General features: G+C 42.2%; 1 protein-coding gene across 1 annotated transcript in view; it reads left to right on the top strand.

Moving 5' to 3' along the window:
- Nucleotides 1-32: 32 nt before the first annotated feature.
- ACOT13 (acyl-CoA thioesterase 13) overlaps nucleotides 33-10,765 on the top strand; it is a 31,012-nt gene continuing 20,279 nt past the window's right edge. Inside the window, exon 1 of the mRNA XM_005553905.5 lies at nucleotides 33-242. Within this exon, the coding sequence (XP_005553962.1) occupies nucleotides 162-242 (81 nt within the window). The 5' untranslated portion in view covers nucleotides 33-161. The remainder of the gene's footprint in view (nucleotides 243-10,765) is intronic.

Here is a 10,765-nt window from a genome sequence, read left to right as displayed (position 1 = left end):
TGGCCTCCAGCTGGCGTGACGTCCGGCCTGTTGCACTCCTAGGGGCGGAGAAGGGTGCAGGCTCTTCGCCCTCTGTGTCCTTCTTTCACGAACTTCTGGATTTTCCACCTCTTCCAAAGTTCGTTCTTGCGCAGAGCCCAAAGGCCGGAAAACCGTCCACGATGAACAGCGTGACTCTGAATCTGCGGGAGGTGATAAAGGCCATGACAAAGAGTCGCGGTTTTGACAGAATTTTGGGAAAGGTATGGGAGGCGAAGCCTTGGCTTCTAATGAAGGGAAAGAGAGCACCGTGCTTGGTGCCGTTGTGAGCTTTGAATAATTATCTCTTGTTAGGTTCTGTTCTAGTACGCCTGTAAATTTACCTTAGTGGTAATGATTACTACTTTAATGGAGCTCCTAAATATGCTGGATCGAACCCGTAAGTTCTCTATCTAAACATAGATAGGTATGGTTATGAGTCGTGGAGACAGAATTCCTCAGTTGTAAGGCTGGGAGGGACTTTGGAGTTTGATCCTTCAACCAACAAGCGTCTGCGTGGACCCAGAGAAGAATAAGAGAAACGTCTGCATTTAAGGCACATTACAGTCTAATTCTCTAGACTCTGGAGGATTAGAAGATAAATAATTGCAATGAGGTACGAAAGCCAAGTGCTTGGTAGAGTGGTGGACGAAGGGAGAAGTTGTTCCTCTGTAGTGGTTTGGGAAATTTCTCAAAGGCATGCAACTCCTGAAGAAATAAGTTAGCCCTTGGAGTAAAACGGAGTGCTTTTCGGAGACCAGCACTCACAAAGCCCGAAGGTGTTTGTTTTCATTTTTGTTTTTTTAAGAAGAGGTTTCGCTCTTGTTGCCTAGGCTGGAGTGCAATGGCGCGATCTCGGCTCACTGCAACCTCCAACTCCCCGGTTCAAGCGATTTTGCTGCCTCACTCAGCCTCTTGAGTGGCTGGGATTACAGGCATGTGCCACCATGCCCAGCTAATACTGTATTTTTAGTAGAGACAGGGTTTCTCCATGTTGATCTGGCTGGTCTCGAACTCCTGAGCTCAGGTTATCCACCCGCCTCTGCCTCCCAACGTGCTGGGATTACTGGTGTGAGCCACCACACCTGGCCTTGAAGGTGTTTGTTTGTTGTTGTTGTTGTTGTTTTGAGACAGAGTCTTGCTCTGTCGCCCAGGCGGGAGTGCAGTGGCACGATCTCTGCTCGCTGCAACCTCCACCTCCCAGATTCAAGTGATTCTCATGCCTCAGCCTCCCAAGTAACTGAGATTACAGACATGCGCCACCACGCCTGGCTAATTCTGTATTTTTATTAGAGACAGGGTTTCATCATGTTGGTCAGGCTGGTCTCAAACTGCTGACCTCAGGTGATCCACCTGCCTTGGCCTCCCAGAGTGCTGCTGGGATTACAGGCGTGAGCCACCATGCCCCACCAAAAGCAGGGATTTATTGAAAATGAAAGGACACGCCAGTGTTTAGGGTGTGGAGCACCAGCTCAAGGGCCCTGATACCCCATGGAAGTCTCCTGTTAGCCACTTGGTACTCATCTCATGTAAATGAAGTGGTGTCCCACAATTGGCTGTGAAAAGCAACCAATCAGAGGCTAAAGTGAAGTTACAAAGTTCCACTTAATATGCAAACAAAGACTTGCTATGCTATCAGAAGCTGAAGTGAAGTTACATAGTTACACTCCTATGGGAAGATCTGATTGGTTGCAGAAAGCATAATTTTTTTTTTATAAGGGCTAACTTCTTAGCATAATTTTGCTTTTTGCAACCAATCAAGGTACTTTCAGTTTCCCATCTGCCACACAGAAAAGGTGGAGGTTTGGAAAGGGAGAAGCCGCTGGTTCTTTTGTTACTTGGTGTGGAAAGTAACAAAAAAAAGTCTGAGATTCCTTCTGTGGAACAAAGTTCCTTCAAAGCCAATTTTAAAAAGCCTATGTAAAAAATAATTATTCTTGCTACACTTAATACAAATAATCTGGTCAAGTATAATAAAGCAAATCAGTCCTACCATGATTTGTCTTTAGTAAAAATGGAAAACTGGAGAGAGAGAAAAACTTCTCCTTTCAAAGGGTTTTCCTTTCAATTTACTTATAGGAAGTCGGCTTGAAACAGCCCTAGGTTGCCTGCCTCCAGACGCTATTCTCCTGCCTCACTTATAAGAAAATGATGTTCCATAAGAAGCATTTATAACTAAACCTTGTGAACCCCAAAAATTTGAGACAGGTCTCAGTTAATTTAGGAAGTTTATTTTGCCAAGGTTGAGGATGCACACGCGGTGACACAGCCTCCGGAGGTCCTGACAACACGTACCCAAGGTAGTCAGAGCACAGCTTGATTTTATACATTTTATGGAGATATGAGACATCAACAAATATATGTAAAAAGAACACTGGTTCGGTCCGGAAAGGCAGGACAACTTGAAGCGGGAAGGGGGCTTCCAAGTCACAGGTAGGTGGGAGACAAACGGTTGCATTCTTTTGAGTTTCTTTCCAAAGGAGGCAGTCAGATACACATTTATCTTAGTGAGCAGAGGGATGACTTTGAATAGAATGGGAGGCAGGTTTGCTCTAAGCAATTCTCAGCTTGAATTCTCCTTTTAACTTAGTGATTTGGGGGCCCAAGATATTTTCCTTTACATTTGCCCTCTTTTCTTTTTTAAAAAAAAATCTTTTGGAGAAAGCATTTTAGAAGCAAAATGAGTCTTTGGTCCCAGATTTCATCTGATCTCTCATGCTAGGATGGTTTATTCCTAGACAGGTAGGTCCCAAGTTATTAGGAAAGCTAATTTTTAGAAGGTTGTGCAGTCTCATGTCCTGTGAAGAGAAAATAGGGGGAGGAAGGGAAAAAAACAACAAACAAAAGAACAATTCTGGAAAATATACATGGGCTACATTGTTCTGAAGTCCATATATCAGTAGGTAGGTATGAAAGTGGCTTATGTATGTAAATAGGTTACTGTTATTTTCTTCTGAAGTTTAAGTTGTCTAGCTTCGGTTTGCAGGGCTTTACAAAAGCACAGTTTAGTTTTCAGTGTCTCCAAATTAGGAAAAAAAGGAAAAGAAAGAAGAAAAAAATTAAAAATATTATTTTGGAGACTTGTAGCCAGAAAAAAGTAGAATTCAGCCTAAACTGTAGAAAATAATAAAAATTGATAAAAATTAGTCAAGACTAGTGCCTAACAACAAGTTAGTGGACTATAGTCCACTAACAACAAGTGGACTATAGATTTTGAAACATAATTTTTCTCTCTCCAGTTTTCCATTTTTACTAAAGACAAATCATGGTAGGACTGATTCGCTTTATTATACTTGACCAGATTATTTGTATAAAGTGTAGCAAGAATAATTATTTTTCACATAGGCTTTTTAAAATTGGCTTTGAAGGAACTTTGTTCCATAGAAGGAATCTCAGACTTTTTAAAATCCAAGCTCAGCCATGGATTTGTACCATCAAATACCTAGGAGTTGGGTGAATTTCCTTTCTTTTTGATGTTCCATAATAAACCAGGGGCTCCTGGACCTGTCAGAAAATGACACTCTTTACTTAGCACAGGTCAGAAACTCTGTACAGGGACTGTGTAAAGTATGAGGCCAGTTTTCCCAAGGGCTTTTATTGTCTCCATAATTCAGATTTGATTTCTTAAAGGAAAGTATACCATTCCACTCAAAGCCTTCCTAAAAAAATCAGTTTCTCCAATTGTGTCTTGTTACAAATGAAAACAGATTCTTATTGCACTTATGCAAATAACTGTATTGGCACAAGTTAAGAATACTCACAAATAGTTTCCAAATTCTGGAGAAATCAGGTAGAGAGAAACAAATATGCTCCAAATTTTGTTCATAGGAGTATACTAAATTGTTAAAAGCTGTCAATAGCTCAAAAGTTTCAAGACTCTGAAAAACAAAGCAAAAGATCAGCAATGTTTTAAGAAAAAAGTCAAAAAGATTAGTTCAGTCCCCGTAGTTAATTCCTATTCTGCTTAATACTCATGAGGATTTTAGCTCTCCATGAGTTCTGAAAGTTTTTCCCCTATTCTCATAACAATCTCCAAAGTTATTGGAGACCTGCATTCAAGAGGAAACAACAGGTGCAGGAGAGGATGTGGAGGAATAGGAATGTTTTTACACTGTTGTTGGGAGTGTAAACTAGTTCAGCCTTTGTGGAAGACAGTGTGGCGATTCCTCAAGGATCTAGAACTAGAAATACCATTTGACCCAGTGATCACATTACTAGGTATATACCCAAAGGATTATAAATCATGCTACAGTAAAGACACATGCACGTGTATGTTTATTGCAGCACTATTCACAATAGCAAAGACTTGGAACCAACCAACCAAATGTCCAACAATGATAGACTGGATTAAGAAAATGTGGCATATATACACCATGGAATACTATGCAGCCATAAAAAACGATGAGTTCATGTCCTTTGTAGTGACATGGATGAAGCTGGAAACCATCATTCTGAGCAAACTATCGCAAGGACAGAAAACGACACACCACATGTTCTCACTCATAGGTGGGAATTGAACATTGAGAACACCTGGACACAGGACGGGGACCATCACACACCAGGGCCTGTCGTGGGGTGGATGGATGGGGAAATGATAGCATTAGGAGGAATATCTAATGTAAATGACAAATTAATGGGTGCAGCAAACCAACATGGCACATGTATACATATGTAACAAACCTGCACATTGTGCACGTGTACCCTAGAACTTAAAGATTAATTAAAAAGAACAAATTTAACAAAGAAAACATTATCAAGAATAAAACACTTAGTGAATCTTAAAAAACCACAACAACAACAACAACAAAACACTTTATAAAGAGGACCAAAACAACACAACAATTATCCATGGATGACTAAAAGTTTTAGGGCAGCCATAGTCAAACACACAATTGACAAGGAAATTTGTTACCTCTCCTCTGTAGCACACAATAATGTTAACGTAACAATTATGATTATTACTGATAATGTACACTAGGTCATATCACAATTACAGGAATTTCCCATAATTTTGGAACACACACCAATAACATATTTATACATATACATGTCAGAGAAAGCCAAACACTGTCTCTTATTTGACAATGCTTCCTGTGTAATTTTTGTACCAAATAAGCCAAATTATGCCATGTTTGGGCTTTAGGGAACCTAATATCTTAAAGGAGTAACTGGGTCAGAAAAAGACAATTTATAATTTGATTTTGGAAGTTTGTCAAATATCAAATGTTTAAAACACCGGATATCACAAAAATAGGATCACAGGTCATTATAAAATAAATCATTCATTTAACCAAAGTGATAACTCAAGGATTTCATAAAAAGGTGAAAACCTTCTTTCTTTGAGAGAGGAGACTTAACTTTCCAAACAATAAGCCCTAATAAAAACAGCATGAAGCTAATTAAATTTGTTTTTGAAAATTTTATAAACAATCTATAAAATTTTAAACTTGACTATAAGATACAATTTCCAACTGGGTGTGGTGGCTCACACCTGTAATCCCAGGACTTTGGGAGGCCAAGGTGGGTGGATCAGGTGGTCAGGAGATGAAGACCATCCTGGCCAACATGGTTAAACCCCATCTCTACTGAAAATACAAAAATGAGCTGGGGGTGGTGGTGTGCACCTGTAATCCCAGCTACTCGGGAGGCTGAGGCAGGAGAATCGCTTAAACCCAGGAGGCGGAGGTTGCAGTGAGCCAAGATTGAGCCACTGCAGTTCCAGCCTGGGTGACAGAGCGAGACTCCGTCTCAAAAAAAAAGAAAAAGATATAACTTCCATAAGCCTTTATAACCTTTATAACCTTTATTAAGGAGTCAGTTATTGCATGAAGAAAACCTTGTTAATCTGATACAGGGGCCCATATGCTGATCTTGCATCATTGTGCATTTGACATTAATGATTAATTTATAGAGAAACTGACCTTATTTTATCTTTCAAATTTGGACCTTACAGTCTCACGTGCCCACCTCTTCTTCGATAGTCCCTGGGCCTTGAGGAGTTAAATGCCTTTAATTTCTGGCCCTGTATCTCAGGAATGAAGTTTCTTTTGATTGGCATCTTCTACGGGGCCTGAAGATGAGGCTTCAATTGCTGTCAGTGTTTAAGATTTAGCAGGACTTGGAGTCCTTTTTAGACCCAGGAGTCAAAGCCCTGTAACTCAATATCACAAGGACTTTAGTCTGATGTGCTTCCCTTTGTGGGTAACCCGACCTTTCTCTCTGACTGCCCTTAACATTTTTCCCGTCATTTCAACGTTGGTAAATCTGACAATTATGTGTCTTGGAGTTGCTCTTCTCAAGGAGTATCTTTGTGGCGTTCTCTGTATTTCCTGAATTTGAATGTTGGCCTGCCTTGCTAGGTTGGGGAAGTTCTGGATAATATCCTAAAGAGTGTTTTCCAGCTTGGTTCCATTCTCCCTGTCACTTTCAGGTTCACCAGTCAGATGTAGATTTGATCTCTTCACATACATAGTTCCATATTTCTTGGAGGCTTTGTTCATTTCTTTTTACTCTTTTTTCTCTAAACTTCTTGCTTCATTTCATTCATTTGATCTTCAATCACTGATACCCTTTCTTCCATTTGATCAAATCTGCTACTGAAGCTTGTACATGTGTCACGTAGTTCTCATGCCATGGTTTTCAACTCCATCAGGTCATCTCTACACTGTTTATTCTAGTTAGCCATTCGTCTACTCTTTTTTCTTTTTCTTTTTCTTTCTTTTTTTTTTTTTTTTTTGAGATGGAGTCTCGCTCTGTCGCCCAGGCTGGAGTGCAGTGGCCGGATCTCAGCTCACTGCAAGCTCCGCCTCCCGGGTTTACGCCCTTCTCCTGCCTCAGCCTCCCAAGTAGCTGGGACTACAGGCGCCTGGCACCTCGCCCGGCTAGTTTTTTGTATTTTTTAGTAGAGACGGAGTTTCACCATGTTAGCCAGGATGGTCTCGATCTCCTGACCTTGTGATCTGCCCGTCTCGGCCTCCCAAAGTGCTGGGATTACAGGCTTGAGCCACTGCGCCTGGCCTCGTCTACTTTTTTCAAGGTTTTTAGCTTCTTTGCAATGGGTTTGAACATCCTCCTTTAGCTCGGAGAAGTTTGTTATTACTGATCGTCTGAAGCCTTCTTCTCTCGACTTGTCAAAGTCATTCTCTGTCCAGCTTTGTTCCATTGCTAGTGAGGAGCTGCATTCCTTTGGAGGAGAAAAGGCGCTCTGATTTTTAGAATTCTCAGCTTTTCTGCTCTGGTTTCTCCCCATCTTTGTGGTTTTACCTACTTTTGGTCTTTGGTGATGGTGACGTACAGATGGGGTTTTGGTGTGGATGTCCTTTCTGTTTGTTAGTTTTCCTTCTAACAGTCAGGACCCTCAGCTACAGGTCTGTTGGAGTTTGCTGGAGGTCTACTCCAGACTCTGTTTGCCTGGGTATCACCAGCGGAGGCTGCGGAACAGCAAATGTTGCTGCCTAATCCTTCCTTTGGACTCTTCATCTCACAGGGGCACCCGGCCTTATGAGGTGTCAGCCCCTACTGGGGCATGCCTCCCAATTAGGCTACTCGGGGGTCAGGGACCCACTTGAGGAGGCAGTCTATCTGTTCTCAGATCTCACACTCTGTGCTGCGAGAACCACTACTCTCTTCAAAGCTGTCAGACAGGGACCTTTAAGTCTGCGGAAGTTTCTGCTGCCTTTTGTTGAGCTATGCCCTGCCCCTAGAGTTGGAGTCTACAGAGGCAGGCAGGCCTCCCTGAGCTGTGGTGGGCTCCACCCAGTTCGAGCTTTGTTTACCTACTCAAGCCTCAGCAATGGCGGATGCCCCTCCCTCAGCCTTGCTGCTGCCTTGCAGTTCCATCTCAGACTGCTGTGCTAGCAGTGAGTGAGGCTCCGTGGACGTGGGACCCTCCCAGCCAGGTGCAGGATATAATCTCCTGGTGTGCCATTTGCTAAGGCTCTTGAAGAAGCACAATATTAGGCTGGGAGTGTCCTGATTTTCCAGGTACTGTCTGTCATGGCTTCCCTTGGCTAGGAAAGGGAATTCCCCGACCCCTTGTGCTTCCAGGATGAGGCGATGCCCCGCCCTGCTCCGTGGGCTGCACCCACTGTCCGAGAAGTCCCAGTGAGATGAACCCAGTACTTCAGTTGGAAATGCAGAAATCACCGGTCTTCTGTGTCACTCATGCTGGGAACTGTAGACTGGAGCTGTTCCTATTCAGCCACCTTGGAACCTCCCCATGTTCAACTTTTTTTAAAAGGACACACTTTTTTTTTAAGCAAGAATGTTTTCCTACTATGTATATTTATTGGAAAATACCCAAATAATGAAATATCTAGTATTTAATATAACTTTATAATCTAAATTATGACATGTTTGTCTATGAATATTTATCCCATTATATTTACCTAATTATTTTAATTGTTTACCTAGATTATGAAAACTGTGATAGTCATCATTTAAAGTTATGGAATTACCATTGCAAAATTATAACTGAGACAGTGAAAGAGATTTCACCTAACTGACTCAATCTTGCTTTTAGCTTCCAAGCTGTCCTTGTTCATTTCTGGGCATAGGCTGAACTAACCTTGGCAGAAACTTAGAGTTTAACTTTCAAACAAAGATAGTAACAGTCTTTTCCCAAAACAAGCCTCCTTACTGCCTGTGGACTAGACTGCCTAAAGCCACAGGATTAGAAGTTATAGTAATCTTACTAAATTCAAGATGCAGCTATTTTCATTAAACCAATATCAATGTCTTATCTATTAAAAATTACAGAAGCAGGCCAGGCACTGTGGATCATGCCTGTAATCCTAGTACTTTGGGAGGCCAAATCCTAGCACTTTGGGAGGCGGGTGGATCACTTGAGGTTGGAAGTTCTGGCAAGTGGAAGTGCATACAACCTACAGAGTGCTCAAAAGTGAGTCATTCTCCTTGCTTTCTCCTCATTCTTAGATTAGTTGTTTCCTGCTTCTTTTTTTTTTTTTTTTTTTTTTTTTGAGACAGAGTCTCTCTCTGTTGCCCAGACTGGAATGCAGGTGGTGTGATCTCGGCTCACTGCAGCTCCGCCTCCTCAGTTCACACCATTCTCCTGCCTCGGCCTCCCGAGTAGCTGGGACTATAGGCGCCCGCCACCATACCCGGCCAATTTTTTTTTTTTTTTTGTATTTTTAGTAGAGATGGAGTTTCACTGTGTGAAACTGTGTTAACCAGGATGGTCTCGATCTCCTGACCTCATGATCCACCCGCCTTGGCCTCCCAAAGTGCTGGGATTACAGGCGTGAGCCACCTCGCCCAGCCTTTTTTTTTTGTTTTTTTTTTTTTAAAGGAGGAACTGAGCTGTGGCCTAGGATTTTTGTGTGGTGGATCAATATGTACTGCTAGTGGGCAGGACTCCATAGTATGTCACCACTATGTCATTTCCACCCTCTTTTGTGTCTCTTTCGCTCTCTGGAGGCCTGTGACCTCTGAGAGGACTCTAAACGCCAGGTGACTGCCCTTATATGTGTTTCCTGGATGAGACTTTTTTTTTTTTTTTTTTGAGACAGAGTCTCCCTCTGTCGCCCAGGCTGGAATGCAGTGGTGTGATCTCGGCTCACTGTACCCTTCGCCTCCCAGGTTCAAGCGATTCTCCTGTTTCAGCCTCCCGAGTAGCTGGATTACAGGTGCCCACCACCACACCCGGCTAATTTTAGTATTTGTAGTAGAGATCGGGTTTCACCATGTTGGTCAGACTAGTCTCAAACTCCTGACTTCAAGTGATCCTCCCGTCTCGCCTCCCAAAGTGCCGAGATTACAGGCATGAGCCACTGCGCCTGGCCACCATTTTTAGTGTATGTGCTACCAAAGCGAGTACCTAGCCACTATTTTTTAAATGAATTTTTGTTGGGGATTTCTCTGCAAGGCCACTGCATGTCATGGGGGCTCAACCCCTAGACACTCCCACGAGGGCCCCAGTCACCCGCGGGCACCTTTTGGCTGGGAGGAGCAAATGCCTTTTCCTCTTCGAGCTAAAAAACTCAGTCTCTCATTAACCTATGAAAACAACAGTTCAGCTCCTCACACAAATGTGCGCAGACAAACCAAATTAAGATTAATTTTGGGAGAAAAAGCACTAGAGAAGACCCTTTAGAATGCATCTTTGAACTAGAATTAGGATCCTTAAACAACAGCTTCCTAGGAGAGAAAAGAAAAAAAAAAAAGACCACTTCCTGTAAACTGCTCAGCCACCCCTAACTTTGTAGCTCTCGTCCACTATTATACAGGCCAAGGTCAAATCCTCTCATGGTGCAAAGTCATCTCAGGTACCTCAAAGCCAAAAAGATTAGGTCATGCAATACAGAAAAACAGAGCCTAAGACATAAAAAGAATCTGCCCATGACTCTTGAAACTCCACAAAGAAAACAGAACACCCCAAAAGGGGGTGAGTGGCACCTTTCTTCTGAATTCTTTAAAGGGGTTCAAGTAATTAGAAGCCTTCTCTAGATTTTTTTGTTGGTACTGCAGATGGCAAAGTGGGAAGGAGGTATAGGGTGGACGAAAAGAAAATGAAAGAACAGTTTTTTTTTAAGGCAGGAAGCAAACACATAAACCAAACGTGTTTTTTTTGTTCTCTCCTTTTTCTTTTGCAGCTGTGAGGTATTTTAGCCAAAATAGTGTTTGAAATGCTTGTTCCCCAGTACCATAAAGAAATAGCACTTGAATATTAATTTATTTAGTAAGGCCATTTTTACTTCCTGCAGAAAGGGTACACTCACCAGCAGTTTTG

The sequence above is a fragment of the Macaca fascicularis genome, chromosome 4 (genome assembly GCF_037993035.2).
Source record: "Macaca fascicularis isolate 582-1 chromosome 4, T2T-MFA8v1.1".
Lineage (NCBI taxonomy): Eukaryota > Metazoa > Chordata > Mammalia > Primates > Cercopithecidae > Macaca > Macaca fascicularis.
This window is presented reverse-complemented; position numbering and strand designations above follow the sequence as displayed.